Here is a 26,131-nt window from a genome sequence, read left to right as displayed (position 1 = left end):
GAGCTCTGGCTTCTCCCACCTCACGGGCCTGAAATTTCCGGGAACCGCTTAAGGAAGGGGCTCCTAGCCTTCATTTCCCATTTGAAATCGGAAGTAGGTTGCAGCGACACGGAGGCCCTTAGAACACTGCTTGAGAGCTTCTTCCCGGCTAACCTGGCTCGCCTAGGACTGACCGGGACTGCGGAGCATACCGGGCCCACCCCGCTCTTCCGGGGTTTCCCGAGCCGACCGGAACTGGGGCGGAGCCTCCCGAGCGCGCCCAGCGCGATTGGTCGGCACCGCAGTCGCTCAGTGTTCCAAGTGGAAGGGGCTGACCGCCGGCCTCCGCAGGGTCGCGGGAGCCGCGCGGCGGATGGGAGGGGCCGGAGCGAAAGTTGCGGGCGCGGGATCCGGGATCCGGGGCAATGGAGCCGGGCCCCGCCTTGTCACCCGGGCCTTCCCGCTCCTTCAAGGAGGAGCTGCTCTGCGCCGTCTGCTACGACCCCTTCCGTGACGCCGTGACTCTGCGCTGCGGCCACAACTTCTGCCGCGGGTGCGTGACCCGCTGCTGGGAGGTGCAGGTGGCACCCACCTGCCCGGTGTGCAAGGACCGCGCGGCCCCCGCCGACCTGCGCACCAACCACACCCTCAATAACCTCGTGGAGAAGCTGCTGCGCGAGGAGGCCGAGGGCGCGCGCTGGACCGGCCACCGCTCTCCGCGCCTCTGCCGCCTGCACCGCGGCCAGTTCAACCTCTTCTGTCTCGACGACAAAGAGCTGCTGTGCTGCTCGTGCCAGGCCGACCCCCGGCACCAGGGGCACCGCGTGCAGCCGGTGAAGGACACTGCCCACGACTTTCGGGTAAGCGCGGCCGCGAGCCGGAGGTGGCCGAGCGCGCACGTGGGCTGGAACCCAGCACCCTGACCCCGCTGCTCCTGCACTCCAGCCTGCCAGAGCTGGCTGTGCCCGGTCCCGCCCCTCTTCCCCCTGCCAGCTTGCTGGTGCCTCCTTGGGACCCCCACTCCCTGCCGCTGGTAGCATACAGAGGCTGCCTTCTTCATCAAGGCCGGCCCAGGGGCCTGAGATGGGAGGAGAGAGAATGTCAACAGGAAGTGTGAGAACTGGGGTTACAGGATGTTCTCAAGACACCTCCCCACCCCGCCCCACCTCTGAAGGGCTGAGGCCGTGCACCCTTTCTACCACAGGTGTGTGGCCCATGCCCCTTTTAGAAGCACAGGTGTGGGTAAGCCCGCAGCCCTGGAACTTGGCACACTCGGGGTGGAGGTGCAGGACCCCAAGACCTGACCAAAGATGTGGAGCCTTTTAGATCTCCCCACATCTCTCCCCTCCTTCCCGGGCTGGAGCCCTGTATTGTGTAGCTGTGGGGAGGCCTCTGGCCCTGGCCCTGGCCAGCTGGTCTCTACTGGATCACTCTCTCAGCATGCCCCTAGAGTTCCAGTGGCTATAAATAAGGTAAGGAGCAATTTTAGGGCAAACTAATATGGAGAAGTTTTTGGCAGAGGAAGGAAGAATGATCAGGAAATAAGGATTAGCCATCTCAGGGGTTTTCAGATTTTTTGACCTCAGCTAGCACGTGGTAAGACATGTTTTTTCCATTGTGACCCAGACCTGCCACATGCATGTATGGTGTCTGTATCAGCTGAAGCAAAAGTTCTGTGAAAATGTCTGTTGTACTCAGGTATTTTCTGTCGTTTTATTTTAAAAACTGCACAGGGTGTAAAACATTAATTTATTTCATCACCTACTAAAATCTACTAATACATAGGTCAGACCCAGAGTTTGGAGAACCCAGCTTTGCTGGTCTGAAGCTGAGTGTATTGAAAAGGAGGCACTATAAGAATGCCTGTCTCCAGACACTGTTTTAGTTTGTTTACTTTAATGCTTTTTAAGAAATATCAAAAGTTGACAGTTCCATACACATTTTGACAAAGTTCAAGTGAAGGGGAATGTCATCAATATGCTTGTTTGAACCCTACACTAGCTCGGCAACGGGATAAGCCTGTAACTGCTGTCACAGTGGTCCACAGCAGTGCTTTTTCTCATTCATTTCCCTTGGTAGAAGTGCCAGGTCCTGATTTGGGACAGCTGAAGTAGGTGCTGGGCATTCTGGGGGCTGGGGTTGACGTAGGGGGCCACCATGGATCAAGTCATGACGAATCACCATGGGACTGCCAGAAGTGTATAGATCAGGAAGATGGGCAGGGGTCAAGGCCAAGAGCACTAAGGCAGAACCCAGGTCTGAGCTAAACCAGGATTGAAGATCAGTGAGCCAGGGGCTTCCCTGGTGGCGCAGTGGTTGAGAATCTGCCTGCCAATGCAGGGGACACGGGTTCGAGCCCTGGTCTGGGAAGATCCCACATGCCGCGGAACAACTAGGCCCGTGAGCCACAACTGCTGAGCCTGCGCGTCTGGAGCTTGTGCTCCGCAACAGGAGAGGCCACGAGAGTGAGAGGCCCGCGCACCGCGATGAAGAGTGGCCCCTGCTCGCCGCAACTAAAGAAAGCCCTTGCACGGAAACGAAGACCCAACACAGCCAAAAATAAATAAATTAAAAAAAAAAAAAAAAAGATCAGTGAGCTAGGTGCCCCGAAGTGCATATGGTCTAATGACATCTTTCTGTTTATTCAGCAGATGCCTTGTACTGCTAGGCCCTGGGGATACTGCAGGACACGAGCTAAACAGTAATTCATACCTTCAAGGAGCTTCAAGCAGAGACTGAGGGGTTAGGAAGTGTTAGCCAGGTGAAGGAGGGTCAGGGAGGGTATTTCAGGCAGAGGCAGCAGCATGTGTAAGGGTCCAGAAGCAGTGACTTTCCAGGCATTGAGAGACTGAGGATGGAGATGCAGAAGGAGCCAGGAGGCCCCAGTCTTGGCCTTTGTCCTAAAGGCTGTAGGGAGCAGTTGGAGGGTTTTAAACAGAGGAATGATGCTGACAGACCAGTGGGCACTCAGGGCGATGTCTGAGGGGGTGGGGAGTCCAGTCCCGAAAGATCTAAGGCGTGTGCTCAGCCTGGTGCTGGGTGGCCTCACTCGTGTGTTAGACAGCCGTGCGCCAGGACCTATCCTGGGTGCTGAGGCTGCAGAGGTCAGTAAGCCAGAGCCCCTGCCCCACGGAGCTCGCGCTGTAGTGTGGGGACGTCAGCCAGCAGATAGACAAGTTGTCGTTCTGGATGGGTGGATAGGTGGTGGTGGTGGGGACAGTGTGGGAAGGCTGGACAGGTGAGAAGGGGCTGATGGGGAGCCCTGAAAGCTCTTCCATAGGGGCTTTGCGGTGAGATGTGTACATTCGAAAGATTACTGTGGCAACCATATGAAGAACTCCAGCAAAAATAATCATACCAGCCAACACTTTTTGACCACTTAACTAGGTACCATGTGCTCTTAAGTGTTTACTTGTCAACACACTTAATCCTCACAAAAACCCTGTGAGGTTGTGTATTAGTTTCCTCTTGCTGTTGTAAGAAATTGCCACAAACTTTGTGGTTTAACACAGCACAGATTTATTAGCTTACAGTTCTGGAGGTCAGAAGTCTCAACATCAAGGGTTGGCTCCATGCCTTTTGGAGGCTAGGAGAGGATTTATTTCATTGCCTTGTCCACCTTTCGGAGACCCCTTCCTTCATCTCTGAAGTGCATCATTCCAACTTCTGCTTCTGTTGTCCCATTGTCTTCTCTAACCCCCCCGCCACCCAATCGTAAGGACCCTTGTGATTACAGGGGGCCCCTGCAGACAATCCAGGATAATCTCCCCATCTTAAAATCCATATTTTAATCACATCTACGAAATCCCTTTTGCCATGTAAGGTAACACATTCCCAGGTTCTAGGGATTAGGACGTGGACATCTTTGGAGGGGCTGTTATTCAGCTTGCTATAGGTGGGTACTGTTCTCCCCATTTTACAGGCAATGACACTGAGTCTCACAGAGGTTAAGCAACTTGTCCAGAGTTAGAGCAGTTACTGTAGAGTTCACCTGGGGCCTTGCTCCGCTCTTACTCTGGTCATGGACTTTGATAGAAGATTCTCTGGTCCCAGGGTAAGACCGTCCCTGCTGGCCCTCTGTTCCGGAGCCGTGAGGGCAGCTGCCTCTGTGTGTGGGTTCTTAGAGGCTTGTGTGGATGAGGACCATCGTCGGTGGGCCGACAGGTGTGGACTGAGTGCCTGCTCCGTGCCAGGCACAGTGTGTGCAGGAAAGGGCAGGGTGGTCCAAGCCCCTGCCTTCTTGGAGTCAGGTAGGCGTGATCGAATACTAATCATGCCAATGGTCAGTCACGGGGAGTGAAAGCGGTACATCTAGGATTAGAACGCGGGTCTCCTGACTCCCAGTCTGACGTTTGGCCCGGCTTGCATCTTCAGAGCAAACCAGCCCTGAACCTCCACCAGGTCCCAGGCCTCAGCACTGCCTTGTCTAGCCCCTTGCTTCTCCATCTCACGGGACTGATATGACGGCCATTCTCTGCCCTCCAGCTTCTTCCTGCCCCAGACCCAGCCTCTTCCCCTTCTGGGGTTACCTTCTTAGAATCAGTCTAGCCAAGCCTAATCGAGGTTTATTCCAGGCACCTCTTAAGTCTTCCCCCTTCCAATTCTTTCCCTTTTTCCCAACTGCTCAGCCTCATCCTGGATCTCTCCTTATGGGCCAGGCCTTCCCAGATCCAAGTTGTACTGGAGGATGTTTAATTGCCTCCTGGCAAGGCCTGTGACCAGGGGCAGGATGGGGTCTTACTGAGCACCGCCCACTGAGGCTCCTGAGTTAGGGGGCCTAGCACTAGTTGCCATGGTAGACACCTGCTTCTTAAGGAGGACTGACCACCAAGGGGAAAGGAAGAATGGGAGCCTGGATTGGAGTTGGAGAAGAAGGGCATCTGAATGAGATCAAGTCCCAGATGCATCTCTGCGGTCCATTTATAAGAAACCTGGAAAATAAACCAGGAGGAGAGTTAAGTTACCTGGGACCAAGTGACACTCAATGGTAACGAGCTAACACACGCCTGGTGCACTCTTTTTTTTTTTTTTTTAATTAATTAATTTATTTATTTATTTATTTATGGCTGTGTTGGGTCTTCGTTTCTGTGCGAGGGCTTTCTCTAGTTGCGGCAAGCGGGGGCCACTCTTCATCGCGGTGCGCGGGCCTCTCACTATCGCGGCCTCTCTCGTTGCGGAGCACAGGCTCCGGACGCGCAGGCTCAGTAGTTGTGGCTCACGGGTCCAGCTGCTCCGCGGCATGTGGGATCTTCCCAGACCAGGGCTCGAACCCGTGTCCCCTGCATTGGCAGGCGGATTCTCAACCACTGCGCCACCGGGGAAGCCCCTGGTGCACTCTTACAAGCACTGAACGTGGATCCTCACAGCCATCCTCTGAGCTAGGTAGTGTTCTCACCCCTCTTATCCAGATGAGGAAACTGAGGGGCCGAGAAGTTAAGGAACATGCTCAAGATCACCCGCTACTAAGTGGAGGAGCTGGGATTTGAACCTGGGTGGCCAAGTGCCAGAGCTCTTAGCTGCTATTTCAGTCTGCCTGAAAAAACAAATGTTTGAAATACGTAGGAAAAATGACACTACCTGGAGACAGAGGCCAGGAAATCCTGGTGATGGGCTAGGTGAGCATGTACAGAGAAAACGGCATTCTTCATTTTTACGGTGGCATTTGAGAGACCATGGGCACTTTCTTGCCTTTATCTTTCAGGGTTGGAGCCTGACTACCCAAGAAAGAGCTTTTGCCAAAGTTCTCACCAGTGGTCAGTGAAAAGGACAAGGTACAGATCAGGCCTCCGAGCTCTCGATCCAGGAGGCCATGAGGTGTAGTGGAGAGAACGTCAACACCCAGTGTATTTGTCAACTGGGCAAGTGGTTAGTTGAGCATCTAGTTTGTGCTGAGACCTGGAGATGTGCAGTGGTTGAAACGGTCTCTACCTTGTCAGAGCAAGCCTTCATTCCGTCTGCAGTTTATGGAGCACCACTGTGCTCGGTGAGAGGCCCAGGCAGGAGCACCTGCCCCCAGGAAGCCTGCAGCCTTTCCAGGAAAGTGAGGCGGTGATGCTGGGTACGAAGTTCAGTGGCAGAGGTGTCCGCAGAGAGGCAACTAAACTCTACTGGGGAGGCCGAGGCGGCTTTCTGGAGGAAATGAAGAGGGCCTGAGCTTAGTTTTCAGGGCCACTTTGGGATAGTTGGGTGAAGCAGGCGGGAATCGGTCAGAAGCAGCAGTATATGTAGGGCCTCAGAGGCCAGAGAACCTGGCTTGTGCTGGACAACCCTGGCTGCACACATAGCTCTAGCACTTTGTTTTTTTTTTTTTTTTAAATCCTTTTTTTTTTTTTTTTTAATAGCTATTTTATTTATTTATTTATTTATTTTATTTTTGGCTGTGTTGGGTCTTCGGTTCGTGCGAGGGCTTTCTCTAGTTGCGGCAAGCGGGGGCCACTCTTCATCGCGGTGCGGGGACCGCTCTTCATCGCGGTGCGCGGGCCTTTCACTATCGCGGCCCCTCCCGTTGCGGGGCACAGGCTCCAGACGCGCAGGCTCAGCAGTTGTGGCTCACGGGCCCAGTTGCTCCGTGGCATGTGGGATCTTCCCAGACCAGGGCTCGAACCCGTGTCCCCTGCATTAGCAGGCAGATTCTCAACCACTGCGCCACCAGGGAAGCCCCTAGCACTTTGATAAGTACTTGAGAGGGTGCTGTGACAGGAAATAGTGTTCTCTTACTGGCACCCTTCCCCTTTTCTACTATATCACATAGCACCTGTGTTAATGGATATTTTGGGTAAAACAATATTGTAAAATCCTTAGGGTATTAAATATGCTATTGAAATTTGCTGCTTAAGGTATCAAATTGTAATTTTTAAAAACACTTTGTAGACTATATAATCACATTCTGAATTCTTTAGTGTAAATAAAAACTTCCTATTTTGTGTGCATTTATAATTTAAGTCATGTTGAATGTTATAATTGAAGCCAAAATCAGCGCTCTTGCTGGGCTTGGGCCCTGGGTGATGTTCCAGATGTGTCATGGGCCACTAAGCTCCACCCAGGGCAGTGATGACCCTTATTGGTCCTGACCAGCCTTTGCACCGGAGCCCCCACTAGTCTCTGTCATTTCAGGCACTCCTTGGACTACATGCAGGTCCCTGAATGGTGGGTCCAATTGTGATCCAAGGGTGTTTAGTGTTAAAATCAGAATATCAGAAGCAAACACGAAAAGTGTATTGTTTAGATTCATTTGAAATCGCGCTTTCTACCTGTAGTATTTTGTAGGTTAACCACTAAATGTATATAGGGGAAAAAAGTGGAATAAAAATTCTACAATCTAAAAAAAGACAAGGAAGAGAAGAAAAAGACGTATTGAGCAAGCAGGACAGATAGCACAGAACGGGAAGGTGGACTTAAATGCAATTATATTGGTAACTATGTTAAGTACTCCAGTTAAATGACAAAAGCTGTCTGACTGGATAAGAAAACAAAATCCAATTCTGAGCCACTTAAATTTGATGAAGTCATTAAATGAAAAAATTGCATTTGCTTAAATTCAGTATCCTTTTGTGATTGAAAAAAAATTAGCAAACTAGGAATAGAAGGAACTTCATTAAACTGCTTAAGAATACCAAAAAACTTATAGCAAATATCATATTTAATTGTGAAACACTTACAGTTTTCTTACTGAGAGCAAGAAAAAGGCAGGAATGCCTGTTATGACCAATTTTATTCAAGTTTGTATTGGAGAGCCTAGCAAATAAAGTCAGTCAGGAATAAAGGCATAAGGTTTGGAAAGAGGGAAACAACAATGGCATTATATGCAGATAATATGATTGCATCTGCATAGTTTAGACAGAATGCTGGTTTGCAAAATAAAGATTAAAAGTTGTATTTATATCAGTAGCAAATAGAAAATTTAAAAAACCATTTACAATAGTATTTAAAAAATCAGATATCTGGGAATAAATGTAACGAGAAGTGTGCAGGCAGGGAAAAATAGAAAACTTTGTTGAGGGACATCAAAGAAGGCTAAGTGGGAAGATATACCATATTCATAGATTAGAAGACAGTATTTTAAAGATGTCAGTTATCCTCAAACTGACCTGTAGAGTCAATTCTATCCCAATCAAAATCCCAACATGATTATTTTGTGGAATTTGACAAGCTGAATTTAAAATTTACATGCAAGCTCAAAGGGCCAAGAATTGCCAAAGCATTCTTAGGAAATATTTATTAGATGTCAGTTTATGTTGTAGCTGTAGAAGTAAAGACTGTGATACTGGCACAAGGATAAACAGATGGCCACGGAAACAGACTGGGGAACCTAGAAACAGATCTGTGTGTGATGTATAACAAAGGTGGCCTTCAGACCAGTAGGGGAATGGTAGTATTCATTTTAAATTTTTTCTTAAAAATTTCATTGAAATATAGTTGATTTACAATGTTGTATTAGTTTCCAGTTTGTTCTTAAATAATGCTTTTGGAGCAAACAAGCTACTGGGTCACACCATTCACAAAATAAACTTCAGGTATCCACATTAGACCCAAATGTGAAAGGAAAGCTATAACTTTAAATAATATAGGAGATTATCTTTATGACCTCAGAGTAGGGAGGTATTTCTTAAAACCAACAAGCACTAATTCCAGAGGAAAACACTGATAACATTGGACCACACTGAAATTAAGAAATATAAGTGATACAATAGAAGATACTCGTTATGCATTTAACCCATAAAAGACATACATTGTGTATTTATAATAAATTCTTACATACCAGTAGGAAAATGGCAGGCAACTCAATAGAAAAAGGGTCAAAGATTTTAATAACAGGTATTTAAAAATAAAGATCCAAATGGTTAATAAACATTTTTCATTAACATTGCTCATGTGGTATAAGTTGGTACACCTGCTTTGGAAAAACGTTTGGCATTTATCTACCAAAGTTGAAGATACATGTACCTGTGGCCCAGCAGTTCTACCCCCAGGAATATTTTGTAGAAGAACCAGTGTACCTGTGCACTAGGAGACCTATACAAGAATGTTCATCCTATTTGTATTACTCGAAGTTGTAAATGACCCAGCTATCCATTGATAACGGAATGGATACCTGATTGTGGTGTATTCATAAGATAGATTACAATGCAACGATGAACGGGTAAACTTACATACAATTATGTATTTGAATCCTACAAACTTTATGTTACATAGAGGAAGCAAGACACAAAAGAATAGATGTAGTTTTATTCCTTTAATATAAAGCTCAAAACCAGGCAAAACTAAAGTGTATTATTTAGGTTAGGGATCATACACAGCAGATATAACTATAAAGAAAAGCAAGGAAGTGCCATAGAAATTAGGAGTTTCCTCTGACAGAAAAAAGGGATTAAGATTCCGAAGGGACATGTCCTGGGTGGTGGTTACAGGGATGTTCGGTTTATAATTATTTAAGAGATGGCACGTTTATGTCTTATGCAAAGAAAATAAATTGGTGACAACAACAAAGGAGATTGAAGGGTACAAAGTAACTCATTAGATTGGAGAGAAAAGGGAATTAATTCCCTGGCGGTCCAGGGGTTAGGACTCGGCGCTTTCACTGCCGTGGGTCAGGGTTCCATCCCTGGTAGGGGAACTAAGATCCCGCAAGCTGCGCAGCAGGGCCAAAAAAAAAAAAAAAAACTGGAGTGAAAAGGAAAGAATTTCCTCTCATTAAGGGAGGAAAGCTCTTGGTAAGTTACAAGAAAAGGTTAAAACTTGTAAAGTTTTCATTTTATAGGCTTTTAAAAATTTGAGGTATAACTTATATACAGTTAGATGCATAGATATTAAATGTTCAGTTGGATGAGTTCTATTACACACACCCTATACCTGCCCCTCCAAATGAAGTAGAGAACATCTCCATCACCCTGGAGGGGTCCCTCCTTCTTCCCAGTCAGTCTTCCACCAAGAGCAACCACTTTCTGATTTATCACCTTGGCTTAGTGTTGCCTGATCTTGGACTTCACATAAATGGAATGATACTGTATGTACTCTCCTCCAGAGTTGTATGTACATATACTTTTTGATTCACCTGTTATATGTATCAGTAGTTTGCTCCTTTTTTTACTGCTAAGTAGCTTTCCATTGTATGAATATACCATAATTTACTCACCCATCTCTTGCTGATGGACATTTGGGTCATTTCCAGTTTTTGATTTTCCATAAGTTTTTAAGATGCGTTGTTTAATTTGACATTTATGGGAGGAAAATTTCATTCACATGCTAGGTTGTTTAAGGAATTGGGCAAAGTATGGCCAGAACTATAAGCTTTTATTCTCCAGAAGTAAAGAAATTGACATGTTTGATGTCAACAAATTTGGAAATAAGATGACACATTTAGAAACACAAAAGACAACTAGACAACATAGTAGTAGCTTCCTTAATGAAATTGGGTGGGTAGTCTTGTGGTTAAGACTGTGGCCTTTATTCTTGGACAGTTCTGCAGACAGATCATGGTTCTGCTGCTAACTATAATTTTGGCAAGTTACTTAACTCTTCTGGGCCTTCTTTTCTCTTCTATATATTAGCAATATAGCGCCTACCTTGCAGAAATGTAAGAATTCGATAGAATGATGTTTGTAAAGTACCTAATTTAGTGCCTTGTGCATAGTACGTGCTTAATAATAACTGCTTGCTGGTGGTAATATAATCATTGGTGGGTCTCACCAGCTAGCATCTCAGAGAAGGGCACATTTTATTTAGGGTTGGGATTTGCTGAATTAAAGCAGAACTCTCCAAGTGATTGAAAAGTTTGGGAAGGACAAGGGACTGTCACCCCCTTTCCATCTTCATTACCCCGTAAATCCCGGACTGAAGGTTGAAGGGCAGAGGGTTGGGCTGTGTTGTTTGGGACCAGCATGCCCCTGGGTAATGCGACTTGCTTCACTCCTGTCATTCACACTTATTTGGCAAATCGTGGAATTGTCTTTGGGGACCCTATTACATAACTTTGCAACAAAACATCTCGTCCCACAAAATAACACATTGGGATGATATTTCAGTGGTTTTGTGGGACGCTCATGCTAATGTTATTTTGCAGTTGAGGAGACACACCTTAGAGATGATAATACTACAGAGAACAGTACTTTTTTAAAATCTGTTAAATATTGTCAAGAAGAACATAAACGTGACTAGAATGAATAGAAAACAAAAGCTGCAGAGAAAGAAATCATTGTTTATTTTCTGTAGAAGAGTGGTTAAAAGAATGGACTGTGGAACAGGACAGATGGGCTAGTTATCTAGTGCTGTGTAACAAATTACCCCAATCATAGTGGCTTAAAACAAAAATGTCTATTATGTCATGGTTTCTGTAGGTCAGGAATCTGGCATGACCTGGCTGGGTGTTTCTGCCTCAGGGTCTCATGATGCTGCAGTGTTGGTTGGGGCTACAGTCTCATCTGAAGGCCCAAGTAAGCCAGGATCCCCACTCAGGCTCACCTGTGTGGTTGGTGGCAGGATTTGGGTCCTTGGGGCTGTTGGTTGGATACCCTCAGTTCCTAGCCCCATGGGCTGCTCCAGAGGGTGGATCACTTCCATCCAAGGGAGCAAGCACGGGAGGGCAAGAAAGGGTGTGTGCAGGCTTTTTGTCACCTCAGCTCATGTCCCATCACTTTTGCCATATTCTGTTGGTTAGAAGCAAGTCACTAGATCCAGCCCACAGGGAGGGGATTCCACCAGGGCATGAGTACCGGGAGGTGGGATCATTGGGGCCATTTTAGAGGCTGTCTCCTTCAATCTGCGCTCTGGCCCCAATGATGGATGTCCCCCCCACATGCAGAGTATGTTCACCCCCTCCCAAGATTCCCGAGCATCTTGTCCCATTACAGCCTCAGCTCGAAGTCCAGAATCTCGCCATCCAAATCAGGCACAGGTAGGGATGAGGCTTTTGAGGACAAATCTGTATTTATCACTCATAACAAATTACCCCCAAATTTGGCAGCTTAAGACAACAAACTTTCTTATCTCACAGGAGGGAGGGATCACTGGGAACCATCTCAGAGGCTGCCTGCCACCACTGTTTAGGTTCTCATCCTTGCTCTGCCATGAACTAGCTGTGTGCCCTTGGGCTAGTCACTTCCCCCTTCTGTGCTTCAGTTTTTTCATCTGTAAAAGGGGGCTGATAAAATTGCTAATAGGAATAATGTGATGATTAAGTGACGTAACGTGTAAAGTAATTAGCAAAGTCCCTGGCACATAGTAAATGCTCAGTAAATGGTAGTCATTTATAATTAATGTTGTTAGAATTGTTATTTTTCCAAAGAGAAAACTTGCGAGGCTTTTTCAGAATGTAGAGGGAAAAGGATAAAGATGGAGAGAAAATGCTAGGCCTAGGATACAAAAGGTCAGAATCCAACCTAAAACCAGCAGTGGTTCCTCTAGGAGCCCAGGGAGATCAGAGCAGAGGTTAAATTTATAAAACAAAAACTAAGCAAGAAGTATTTGAATCTGCTGATTAAAGTCTTTCACACGATCCAAGCACTATTAGAATATCAGGATAAGGCAGGGATGCGGGGAGACGTGTACAGTAGCCCCTCTGTAGTTACAGGTTCCACATCTGTGGATTCAACCAATGGGAGATCAAAGATATTCGGGGGGGAAAATCCAGAAAGTTCCAAAAAACACAACTTGAATTTGCCACTCTGGCAACTATTTACATAGCATTTACATTGTACTTACAACTACTTACATAGCATTTTATACAAATACGACACCATTTTTATATAGGGACTTGAACATCCTTGGATTTCAGTATCCATGAGGATCCTGGAACCAATCCCCTATGGATACCAAGGGAAGACTGCAGTTTAGATAAGGCCCTGTGGGAAGAACTGGGTCAACGCCACTATCAGGCCTATTCTTTCGTGACTGCAGACCAGTCCAGTTCAGAAAGTCACCAGGGGAGCCTGTGAGCACATTGTTTTAACGTCGGGCCCACAGCTCGGGCTCGTGGCCCAGCGTGCACCAGCTTTAGGCCAAGCGGGGTGCCTTCTGTGCTGTCCCATGACCAGCGTGGGAGGGAACAGGTCCCTTTACCTCCTCACCCTGTCTCTCCGTCTGTATCAGGTATAAACGAAGGGGCCGGGTTAGAGGGTATCTGAGGCCCTTTATGCTGTACCCCATCCAGTTCAAGGTCAGGGCTGTGCTTTTCCAGCTGTGTCCCACAGCACGTGGCCGGACCGAGTTCAGTAAATGTGGTTGAGTGGTACCCACGGTGAAGTGCAACTCCCGCCGTGATGTGGCGTGCCGCATCCCTGCCCGGCCTCCGCCCTAACCTGCCTCCTTGCCTCCTTCTCGCCCCTCACGGCAGGCCAAGTGCAGGAACATGGAACACGCGCTGCGGGAGAAAGCCAAGGCCTTCTGGGCCATGCGGCGCTCCTACGAGGCCATCGCCAAGCACAATCAGGTGAGTGACGCTGGGGCTGAACGGGGCGATGGGGACACCTGGGGTTGCTGGGCGGAGAGGTGCAGGTGGGCTGGCCCTGGCCATGCTGCTGCCCACAGGGTCGGCCTTCGCCAGCCCTGATGGCCTCGCACAGCCTTGCCCTTGGACGCCGGTTGCGGCTGCGTGGCCTCTTTAAACACCATGCCAGCAGCCACGGAGCAGCTTCAACAGCCCCCTGCGCCACCTGCCCTGTGGTTTCAGGCTGACAGCACGTGCCACGCTGCACCACTTGCCCGGCCGCTGAAGCCAGCGACACCCTCATTCTCACTCCCCACGTCCGTGGTCTCCAGAATGCATCCTGTCTGTTGACACTCCCGCTCCACTGCCACCATCCTGGTCCAGGTCCCCATCGTTTTTTCCCTGGCCTCCTACCTGGGCCCCGTACTTCCACTCTTGTCCTGCAGTCCACGCTCCTTGGAGTGGGCTGATCTTTTAGAAAAATAGATCGATTGTGTCACTCCTCTGCTTAAAACTGTCCAGTGGTTTCCATGGCACCCACGGCACGGTCCAGACTCCTCACCATCCAAGGCCCTCATCCAGCCTCCGTGTGCCCCTCAGCTTCATCTCCTCCCGAGCTTGGCCCGTGCCGTCTGCCTGGCCGGCCCGGTGCAGGATGCGGTGGGGGCACCTAGGGAGTGTCCATGTGTCCAAGTGACAGCCGCTGTCTGTCCATCCCAGGCACTGTGGAATTCTCAGGTGGTCAGGTGTGAAGATTCCAGGATTCTGGCTTCATTAATGCTTTTCCTCTAAAGCCAGTCAATCCAGGTGGATGAAAAGTGAAAGTTTTGTGTTTACCTCTTTATTGAGGGGCTGCCATTGCCAGCATGAGAGTGGCTGGAGCTGAATTTACACTGGCTGGTTTTTCCTGTCTACTCTGTTTTTTATCTTCTGGTGTGATAAGAATAACCCCAGATCTCACTCTCTCCCTCTATACGTACGTTATCAATCTTTTTACCTGATATTTCAACAGCGCCATCTCTCCTCATATGCATTTCTTTGTTTATTAATAAGTGTGTACATCCTTTCACAAGTATAACAGCCATTTGCATTTCTTCTGTGAAGTTCACATTCTTTTTCTTGGAATGTTTGTCTTTTCTCCTTGCACATTCATAAGAACACTATTATGAAGAATAATAATAATCTACCATATAGGTTGGAAGTATTTTTCCTAGTTCGTCCTTTTTCAAAAAATCATTTCCCCCCTTTTTTGGTCATTTTCCTTTTTTCAGTGAATCATTTTGTCATCGTATTATCAGAGCCATAAACATATATTGAATTTTCAGTTCAAAGATGTGGGTTACTAACCTGCCATTGCTAGAGCGCACAATTCGAGTTGTTTTTCCAAAAGTTGTCATAGAATTGTAGTTATGTATTTAAACTTATTAGTAGTCTCTTGCCATATAAAACTTCTTATTTTTACATGTATCCAATTATCTCATTCTTTCCTTGAGGCTTCTCAATTTTATATCATGATAAGAAAAGTCTTTCTCATTCCAAGATGAGAAATAGGTCTCTGCTTTTTCTTTGAGTGTATTTATGGTTTTGTTTTAACTGATATTTTAAATGCTTTTCGTAATTATGATTAGGAGTGTGCATATTACTAATGATTCAGTTTTAAAATAAATACTTCCTACTATTTTTTTGGTAAGCCTCTCTATCAAATTTGAAGTCCTGATATTGGAAGGCAAATAATTTGTTTTAAACGATTAGACATTGGATTTCATTCTATTTATTTATTTATTTACTTATTTTGGCCATGTGACGCTGCAGGCAGGATCTTAGTTCCGTGACCAGGGATTGAACCCCTGCCCCCTGCAGTGGAAGTGCGGAGTCTTAACCACTGGACATCCAGGGAACTCTCTGGAAGGCAAATAATTTTTTAAAATCTTTGCTGTTTGCCACAGTTCACTTCTGTGATTCAGGGCTTCCCTCACTATTGCACAACCTATACAGGTACAGAGTATTGCTGAGGAATTTATAGGACTACAGTTGTCATCTATAAGCAGTGATTTGATTTTATTTTTCATGTATCAAAACAACCTCATTAGGCTGTTTGACTTATTTTAAACTTATAAATTCGTGCTAAGAAAGCTGCATGTATATTTTGTCTTTCGAGGTTTTGCATGTGATTTCTCCTGAAAAATGGAGTTCCTTTGCTAAACATCTGGGAGCCACCGGGCTCGGTGATGGCTGAGGCCCCCTCCCACCCTCTGCTGCAGGTGGAGGCTGCCTGGCTGGAAGGGCGAATCCGGCAGGAGTTTGACAAGCTTCGAGAGTTCTTGAGAGTGGAGGAGCAGGCCATCCTGGATGCCATGGCCGAGGAGGCCAGGCAGAAGCAGCTTCTGGCCGAGGAGAAGATGAAGCGTCTGGCGGAAGACACGGAGGCCCTGGCCCATGAGATTGAGCGGCTGCAGATGGAGATGAAGGAGGATGACGTCTCCTTTCTCATGGTGAGGAGCTCAACGTCCAGAGTCAGTGACGGGCCAGACGTTCAGGGGCCAGCGGGGAGCCTGAGGCCAGCGTCCCTGGCCGACCCAGCCTTCCCGTAGCTTCCGGACCCCGGGTTGGAGGAGCTTACAGATGCGGTGCTTGGCTTGTGTCAGGAGGCGGAGGAGCTTTTAATCAAGACCTTGAGGGCCTCTCCACTCCTCTCTGCCTCTCTCCTTCCCTCCTCCTCCCTCTCCCTTCCTCTCTTGCACTTATTCTTTCTCTCTCTTTTTTTGTTTCTTCTCTCTTGACTCCTTCTTGATACAGTGGAGTACTTCTTAAATAATTTTTTACGTGGGGCTTCTTCTAGATTTATGGAAAGTTGCCATTCTGTAGGTTATCTTTTCACTTTCTTCATGACATCCTTTGAAGCACAAAAGTTTTCCATTTTGCTGAAGTCCTATTTATCTGTTTTCTTTTGCTGTTTGCGCTTTTGGTGTCATATCTAAGAAACCATAGCCTGATCCAAGGTCATGAGTTTTATAGTCTTATCTCTACATTTAAGTCTTTGATCCATTTTGAGTTAATTTTTGTATATGGTACAAGGTGGGAATCCAGCCTTTTGCATGTGGATACCCAATTGTCCCAGCACCATTTGTTAAAGACCTTTCTTTTCCCATTGAATGGTCTTGGCACCCTTGTTGATAACCAGTTGACAGTAAATATGAGGGTTTATTTCTAGACTTTCAGTGTCCATTGATCTGTATGTCCTTATGTTAGTACCACACTGTCTTGTTTAGTGTTGCTTTTAATGAGGTTTATTTTTAAATTGAGGTATAGTTGATTTAGAATATTATATTAGTTTCAGGTGTTCAGCATAGTGATTCAAAATTTTTATAGATTTATATTCCATTTAAAGTTATTATAAAATATTGGCTATATTCCCTGTGCTGTAAATATATCCTTGTAGCCTGTTTATTTTGTACATAGTAGTTTGTGTCTCTTCATCCCCTCTCCTTATCTTGCCCCTCCCCTCTTCCCCTTCCCTACTGATAACCACTAGCTTGTTCTCTATATCTGTGAGTCTGTTTCTGTTTTATTATATTCATTTGTTTGTTTAATTTATTTTTTTAGATTCCACATATAAGTGGTAACATACAGTATTTGTCTTTCCCTGACTTATTTCACTTAGCATAATATAGTTGTTGCAAATGCCAAAATTTTATTCTTTTTTTATGGCCGAGTAGTAACTTTTAATAAGTTTTGAAACCAGAAAGTGTGAGCCACCAACTTTGTCCTTCTTTTCCAAGATTGTTTTGGCTATTCTGAGTCCCTTGAATTTCATATCGATTTTAGTATCAGCTTATCAGTTTCTGCAAAGAAGCCAGCTGTTATTTTGCTAGGAATTGCATTGAATCTGTAGATCAGTTTGGGGGGGGTATTGCCATCTTAACAATATTAAGTCTTCTGGTCCGTGAACATGGGATGTATGGCTCCTTTTGAGGTCAGAAACTCATGTTTTCTCTGTGTCTCTGTTTCTGTCTCTGGTTTTTTCTTTTTCAGAAACACAAGAGCCGAAAACGCCGGTAAGTTGCCAAGGCTGGTAGAGGGGAGGGGAGGAGTCGGCAGAAATACCAGGGGTGCAAACTCCCATGGCTCCAGGGCCAGGCATGTAATGAAGCTGTCTGGGTGCAATACAGAGCGAGCAGGGGGACTGACCAGGTGGAGAGCCCTCTTTCAAGGCACCCACTTCCGATTTGCACTGGTGCAGTGTTGTTTTCCTGAGTGTGGAACGTGACCACTCCCTGTGTGGGGAGAGAGTGCCATTGTGCACAGGGCTTGTAGTTCTCTGGGGGCCAGCCCCCTGCCTCTGAGAGCCTCAGGACATGCTGGTTTGTGTTGATGGTTGTAGAGTTCACAGGGATGAATACAGAAGAACTGTGTCCCCGTCAGAGCTGTACAAAGATGGAAGAAAGTGCTTTGGACAGTAGTGAGTTCCCTGTCACTGGAAGTGTTGAAGCAAAGGCCAGTGACACCTTCAGAATGTGGGACTAGGGGACCCTTAAGGTGCCTTCCAACTCATATACCCTGTGAACTGATGTGTACATGTGATTTCTGCCCACATGCATGTCTGAGAACCTCCTATTTATATTTATCCCAGTTGGGGCAGGATGGGCTCAAGTACTGAGTCCTGAAGGGGCGTGAGCTGCCCAGTTGGGTCCTGTTGTCTTGAGTAAGATGGCCAGGGAGTCTAGGCCTGAGGCAAGGGATCCTGTTTCCAGCTGACCCAGCTAGGCCCCAGGATGCATGGCCCTGGCCCAGCGCACCAGGCCCAATTCTCCTTTCCCAGCCTCTTCTGCACGATGGAGCCGGAGCCTGTCCAGCCTGGTATGCTCATCGACGTTTGCAAGTACCTGGACTCCCTGCAGTACCGAGTCTGGAGGAAGATGCTCGTGTGTGTCGAATCTGGTGAGAGGGGCCCAGGCAGGTGTAGGAGGGGGGAGGTCATGCAAGGCAGAGAGCCAGCTGAACTCACTCCTTCCAGCTTCCCACCCCTCCTCCTCCTCCCCCGACTGGTCCCTTCTCCAGCCTCTTTCATTCAAGCCCCCGTGCCCTGCTCCCCTTCTTGCCCCACTGCTCAAACCCCTCCTGGCCGAACCCTTCCTTTTTGGGTCCTGACTCTTGGCCACCTCTTCAGAAAGAGCAACTGACTTCCCTTTCTATTCCGAAACATATTGTATATATAATATAATGAAAGAGTTCCTCAGTTCAGGGGCGCCTCTCCAAGGTGATTCCAGCCCACATGAGTCACTATATCATGTGCTGTGGACTGAACGTTTATATGTCCCCCCGCCCTCCAAATTCATATGTTGAAGCCCTAACCTCCATGTGATGGAACTTGCAAGCAGGGCCTTTGGGAGGTGATTAGGGTTAGAAGAGGTCATGAGGATGGGGCCCTGTGATGGGATTCGTGCTCTTTTAAGAAGAGACACAGGAGAGCTGGCTTCCTCTCTCTCTCCCTCCCCCGTGTGAGGACACAGCAAGAAGGTAGCCATCTATAAACCAAAGAGGGCCCTCACCAGCAGCTGAGCATGCTGGTACCCTGGTCTCTCAATTCCAGCCTCCGGAACTGTGAGAAATACAGTTCTGTGGTTTAAGCCACCCAGTCTCTTGACACTTTTGGAGTAGCAGTCCGAACATGATTTTACAGGGAGAAATGTCAGTGACCCAGGGGCATGTTACATGCTTTTGTTAGATGTCACAGGCATTGTGTCAGGGTCAGGCTCCCTGCCTGCATTGGCTTCCTGTGGCTGTGCGAACAAGGGACAAAGACTGGATGCTTTAAAATGGCAGAAATTTATTCTTCTGGAGGCTAGAAGTCCAAAACCAAGGTGTCAGCAGGGCTGTGGTCCCTCTGAAACCTGTAGGGGAGGATCCTTCTCTGCCTCTTCCTACCTTGTGGTATTTGCTGTCAGACTTTGGCTGGTGGCTGCAGCATTTTGACCTGTGCCTCCAGTATCACAGGGCTTTTCCCCGTTATGTGTCTATGTCTCTTCTCCTCTTTTATAAGGACAACAGTCATATTGGATTAAGGGCCCCCTCTACTCCAGTCTGATCTCACCTTAAATACTTATATCTGCAACAACCCCATTCTCAAATAAGGTCACCTCCTGAGATACTGGGGGTTAAGACTTGAACATAGCTTTTTTTGCAGGGCACATTTCAACCCATAACACCACCCCTCAGCCCAGGGCAGCCCCCTCCATGCACTGGGCCCGGTGGGACACAGTCTGTCAGTTTAGGGGGACCGGAGGCATCAGGCTGGCCTGACAGCAGGGCGGGCTCTCAGGTTTGCTGATTTCACCCACGCTCTTCCCACTGCCCACCCAGTGCCTTTCAGCTTTGATCCCAACACTGCGGCTGGCTGGCTCTCTGTGTCAGATGACCTCACCAGTGTCACCAACCACGGCTACCGGGTCCAGGTAGAGAATCCGGAGCGCTTCTCGTCGGCACCCTGCCTGCTGGGCTCCTGCGTCTTGTCTCAGGGCTCGCATGCCTGGGAGGTGGACCTGGGTGCACTGCCGAGCTGGCGCGTGGGCGTGGTGCGGACGCGCCAGGACGCGGGCGCCGAGGGCCACTCGCACAGCTGCTACCACGACACGCGCTCGGGCTTCTGGTACGTGTGCCGCACGCAGGGCGTGGACGGCGACCACTGCGTGACCTCGGACCCCGCCACATCGCCCCTGGTCCCGGCCATCCCGCGCCGCCTGCGCGTGGAGTTGGAGTGCGAGGAGGGTGAGCTGTCCTTCTATGACGCGGAGCGCCACTGCCACCTGTACACCTTCCACGCCCGCTTCGGGGAGGTGCGGCCCTACTTCTACCTGGGCGGCTCGCGGGGGGACGGGCCCCCCGAGCCGCTGCGCATCTGCCCCCTGCGCATCACTGTCAAGGAGGAGCTGGATGGCTGAAGCCCGCCTTGCCGGATGCCACCGGGTCTTGCGCCCCGGTCTCATTTTCTTTCTGTCTCTTCCCAAAGGCACACTCGCCTTGGTACCTCTCTGCCTCCCACCTTCTTGCCACGATCTTCCTATGGGCCATCCTTGTCCTTTAATGTGGCTCCAGGCCACGTGCCTCCTCCCTCATTTTTGGTCCCTTCTCTACCCACCTTTGAAAGTCATCCAGGAGACACCTCCCTGATTAGGCTTTTTCCAAAGTTGTGGCATCCTCTGGATGTGAATTTTCTGATTCACATTCTAAGATTGCAGGGGATAATGTTTGCTTCTAGAATGGGTCTGTTTAAAAATGTAAGTTTCATCATTTTCCAAGAGTGGTGAGGCAGCAGACTGGAAGAGGACTGCTGTTGACAAGAGTTTGTTACTCACTGTCCCCAGGAGGAGGGGCCCTGCCATGGGGGGGTGGGGGGTGGGGTTTGGGCAGCACCAGGGTCCTTAGGAGGCAGGGGGCGTGAGGGGAAAGCGTGGGTGGGAGACTTATTGTACTTTTCAAGGGAAGGAACAGGCCAGGCAGGGTAAGTGGGTTTATGATTGGCAAGTTGGAATGCTTTTGACCGGCTCTAGGGTACAGGGATTGCCCCTAGTTGTCTGATACCTGGCCCTGGGATGATTAGGACAGGGGGATATTGGCCTGGAGTGGAGGAGCCCTGTGAGAGCCTGATACAGGAGGTGGTTGGGGGGTATAGCTCTGCGTGTAGAAGGTTGGCTGCATTTGAAAGGCGTGCTCATAGGGGAGTTGTTTGCTGTATCCAGGAATTTGCTAGCCAGAGAAGCCCCAGATGCCAAAGTGTCAAGATCACAGAAAAGAAGAAAATACAGTTAATACAGGACCATTGCCATGGCTTTGGGGAGGACCCATGGCCAGGCTTGTCTGTCACTTTATACCAGTACTTAAAACTGCTCCAAGGGCCTCCCTGGGGCCCTTCAGGGTGGGGTTGGGGGCAAGGCTGCCCATTGGCTCGGCTCTGATTTATTGATTTACACTTCTTGGATGACTTCCTGTGAACAGAGGTTCCAGAGCACTTCAAAACACACAGTTTAAAAACCCTGGTTTAGACTTGTCCCCTCTGGGGGCCTCACTTTCCTCATCTGCAGTGAGACTGTAGGCCTGCAAGGCGGTGCCCTTCTGTAATTGTGTGGAGCGTTTTCCTCTGATTCTTCTCACAAAGGTACAGAAGGGAGGGAAAGAGGGGCCCTTTCAGTTAGGAAGGAAGGAAGGGGACGCGGTCCAGGGGAAGTACAAGGAGGGAGGAGCTCCAGGGCTCCTGTCTTTGCTGACCTCAGCTTGCTCGTTCTTGTTCTCCTGGCTTTTGCGTTCTCATCCTGACTGCTTCTCCCTCTGCCATGCCTACAGACTCCTACCTCCACCTTTTCTTCCTCATACCTGCCTGCAGAGAGTTTTTAATTGTCAACTCACCGTGTCCTGGGACAGTACTGTAAAAGGAAATGTTTTCCCACTGGAGCAGTGTTCTAATGGGGGCGCTTTCCTGACCGAGGACTCACAAACTTTCTCCTGCTTGTGTCCCCTGGTTCACAGAAATGGACATTTTAAGCAGAAATGATGATTCAAAACTAAAAATTGGCTATAAATAGGATGTGTACATCATTGGCAGCCATGGGGAGCGACGTGGTAGGATATGCCACTGAGTGAAGGAGAGCAGGCGTGGGCGAGGGGGTAAGGATGTTGGCAAACAGGTGTGAGCTGAGCAGGGCCCCGCTAAAGGCTCTCAGACTCAGCAACGCTCAAGGCACTTTGCAGCCAACACATCTGAGTCCCGTGTGCACTTTCTACCATGAAGTATTTATCTAGCCCATCAAATATAATTTCTACATAATAATCTTGACCTGAAATTATTTTGTTAGTTGTAATAAACTTCTAAAAAATGTTTTTCCTTTCCACCTTAGGTGCTGGAAGAGGTTTTCTTAGAGGATAATTTGCATAGCCTAGGCCCCTTTTTACCAAAATGAAAAACGATATTTGAGCTAAAGCCCACTTCGTCTTTTGACATTTTCCTTTCAGTGTTGTTGTAAACAAAAGTTCATTCACCTTGTAGCATGTATGCCACTTTTTTTGTTTTTATTATTGGGTAATCTATTGTATGGACATTCTACATTTTATTTATTCTTCAGTTGGTGGAAACATTTCGATTGTTTCCACTTTTTGCCGTTAGGAATAATGCTGCTGTAAACACTTGAGTACAAGATTTTGTGTGGACATACGTTTTTCGTTCTCTTGGGTATGTATCTAGGTGTAGACTTGCTGGATCATGTGGTAACTCTGTTTAACCTTCTGAGGGACTGCCAGGGACTTCCAGTGTGGCTGCACCATTTTATAGTCTTACCAGCAGGGTATGGGGGTTCCAATTGCTCCATATCCTCGTCAACACTTGTTATTGTCTGTATTTTAACTTAGCCATCCTAGTGGGTGTGAAGTGGTATCTCATTGTAGTTTTGACTTGGATTTCCCTGATGCTTAATGGTATCAAGCCTCTTTTCATGTGCTTATTCTCCATTTGTTTATCTTCTTAGGAGAACTGACTTCAGATCCTTTGCCCATTTTTAACTGAGTTTTTTGTCTCTTTACTATTGAGTTGCAAGACTTCTTTATATACATTCGAGATACAAGTCCCTTATCACATACATGATTTGCAAAAATTTTCTGCCACTCTGTGGGTTGTCTTTTCACTTGCTGGAAGATGTCCTTTGAAACACAAAAGTTTTAATTTTGATGATGTCCAGTTTATGTTTCCTTTCGTTGCTTGTGTATCCTAGATCTCTTACCTTTGACACTGCCCTTAAGCTCAGAGATTCCAAATTCTGGATTTTGGCTCTGGCTTGGGCATTTGTCCTGCTGACAAGGAGCCCTAGTCCAAGAGCCCGTTCCTTCTCCCCTTGAGCCCTCTTACCACCGCCTCCCTCTCTCACTAGCCCCCATTTCACTCTCCTGCTCAATGTGACATCCAGGCTGGAGGTTGACTTAATGATTCATGAGCTACCTGAGCCTTTTGAGCCTCTGCTCCCTCATCTAAATGAGGATTAAGATACCTACCTCAGGCTGTTGCGGGGATTTTGGTGTACAAATGCCATGTGGTATATCCTAAACATAGTATAGATGTAATACCTGTTGGCTAATTCTTCGGAAAGTGGGAGGTTTTGAATGTTGACCTTACGAATCATGTTAATGAAAAATCCCAAAGGAACCTGAGAAATGTAAGTTATCCAATATTGGGAGCACTCAGATTTCTTGCGACTTTTAACAAGAATGTATACACAAAACTTATGTTTATGACAAATTTCAGTAACAGGGGAAAATGGTTATGTTGTGATGACCGAGAAGACTAGGATTTGTATGTATAGACATGCAACACACACAGAAAGACAATATGTCTCTACTTTGTGTGTGTTGTTTGATTAGATCATCCATTTATGTGCCTGTAAATTCCAAAGGTACAAAAGGTTCTAGAACAGTCTCCCACTTCTGCCCACTCAGCTCCCTTCCTTGTGGGCAATCATTACCATTAAAAAATCCAGAGAGATCTTATGTACAGCAATACTCTTGTTTTATGGGTATATTCTGGTTCCCCCAATACACTGTAATTTAAAAGCAGATACTCTAGATCTGTATCTCTAAGCAACCCAACAAGAGGAGAAAACTCAAAATAAAGGATGTTATTCAAATAATTTCCTCCCCTCCAGGGGGAGGTTTGTCATGGATGTTTTCATGCAGTCAGTTCACTGGCGGATTCAGCTTTTCATTGTTTATTTCACCCTGGGGTTTTAAAACAGGGAAAAAACAAAGTGGAATTTAGTTGCTCCTGACATTGGAAGACAAACCTTACACTTGAGACCTCAACATATGTTTTAAAAATCTCAATCCTCACCAAGGTGTCTAGTGACCTACATAGCTAGTGGTTAAGAGGCTGGGATATGGGATGGACAACCTGGATTCAAACTCTGCCTCAGACACTGTGTCACCTTGGGAGAGTTATTTAACTTCTCAGTGCCTTAGTTTCATCATGTGAAAGAATGGAGATAATATCTTAAGATTAATGGAGATAATAACCTACTTCATAAGGTGGTTATGAGATTAAGTGAGCAAATGTGTAAAGCACTTAGGACAGGGTCTGGCATATACTTTGCCGTTGAGAGTTTACTATTGTTTCCCCTGGCTCTGCTACTCCATAGCTCTGTGACTTCAGATAAAGCCATTCGACTTCTCTTCTGTAAACGGGGAAACGAAGACGTGGGCATGATTTTTTCAAGGTCTTTTCCAGTTCTAATGTCCTGTGATTCATAATTTGTGTCCCTAGTGAAGGCTGGTATCCTGCACGCAGTAGGGGCTGCTGATTTAGGGTGCTGCTGTCGACCAGTATCCAAGACCCTGCATGTGGTACCAGAAGGCTTGCCTCATGTTTGAGTCTGGAGAAAAAGAAAACGAATGAGTCGTAATGTGTGAAGGATAGAAAAGTTATTCCAGAGAGCAGCAGGTCTTGAAACTTTGTTCCTAAGATTAGTAATCAATCACGCACAATAAAATTGTACTGTCATGTTCCACAGATGGCTCATGTGCTTGTTTGTGGGAGGTTAAAGATGATGTCAGTGGACTTCCCTGGCGGTCCAGTGGTTAAGACTCCACGCTTCCAATGCAGGGGGCACAGGTTGGATCCCTGGTTGGGGAACTAAGATCCCACATGCTGTGCAGCCAAAAGTAATAAAATAAGATGATGTCAAATACTGACTCGCATGCACCGTGAATATGATCTGTGTGGCGGCAGAGCACAGAGATTGGGCAGAAGATGGGCAGAAGATTGGGATTGGGTAGAAGATGACTGATTGTTGATTGTTCATGGTGGGGACTGTAGCAGGTCACTTCAATTTTCAAAAAGAAAATGCATCTTCTCACACGTGCCTGTGTCACCCATTCCTTCCCCAGCCATGACTGGTGGACTGAGCGAGATGGATCACTGGCTGTGAAAGCCTGATTCCTCAGCGCAGGGGAAGTCCTCCTCTGGGCGCTGTCTGTCCTCGTTTGTGGGTGTCTCTTGGGTGGGTTTCTTTCACTGCGGAACAGGCCGAGGAAGATGGGAGATTTTGGTTTCTATGGATACTGGGCTAGCTGGGATTTGCATAGTGTATTTCAGAGACAGATAGGCTGGGGACACTGTGGGCCCAGGAGGAACGTAGAGGCACATGGAAACGAGTTGGAGGGTCTGGGTAGTCAGGCTCCATTTCAGCCCTCCTCTGGAGATGCGGGTCTAGGATCCTCCCCTACCTTCTGGAAAGGTGGCAACTTGGAGCCCCAAGGATCCAAGGATGTGGTGCGTGAACGGCGCCCCCTACAGGTCGTGGCATGTACTGGGGGCTCAACAAATATTCCCGCTCTTTTGCTGCCCCTTTTATCTCACCTATTGACTAAAGGGGATCCATCAATAAATAGGTTTAGCATGTGAATCCTCCCTTGTTTATTTTCAAAGCATTCCACCATGCCCCTCGTTTTTCCCTTCTCCGTATTCGTATTTTTTATTTTTATTGTGGTAAAAATACACATAACATAAAAATTACCATCGCCTGGGACAACATTAAACGCAACAACATTCGAATTATAGGGGTCCCAGAAGAAGAAGGGAAAAAGAAAGGGACTAGGAAATATTTGAAGAGATTATAGTTGAAAACTTCCCTAATATGGGAAAGGAAATAGTCAATCAAGTCCAGGAAGCACAGAGAGTCCCATACAGGATAAATCCATGGA

The 26,131-nt window shown here is 47.3% G+C and overlaps 1 protein-coding gene across 1 annotated transcript; it reads left to right on the top strand.

The window, feature by feature from the left end:
• Nucleotides 1-403: 403 nt before the first annotated feature.
• On the top strand, nt 404-24,934 carry TRIM35 (tripartite motif containing 35). The gene is made up of 6 exons (XM_082468930.1): nt 404-839; nt 13,307-13,402; nt 15,661-15,891; nt 17,432-17,454; nt 18,219-18,337; nt 19,760-24,934. The coding sequence occupies exons 1-6, from the start codon at nt 405-407 to the stop codon at nt 20,335-20,337; spliced, it is 1,482 nt and encodes a 493-aa protein (XP_082325056.1). The 5' UTR covers nt 404; the 3' UTR covers nt 20,338-24,934.
• Nucleotides 24,935-26,131: the final 1,197 nt, after the last annotated feature.

This window comes from Balaenoptera physalus (genome assembly GCF_965194825.1).
Source record: "Balaenoptera physalus genome assembly, chromosome: 7".
Lineage (NCBI taxonomy): Eukaryota > Metazoa > Chordata > Mammalia > Artiodactyla > Balaenopteridae > Balaenoptera > Balaenoptera physalus.
The sequence above is the reverse complement of the archived record's forward strand: the minus strand, read 5'-3'. Positions and strand labels throughout refer to the sequence as shown.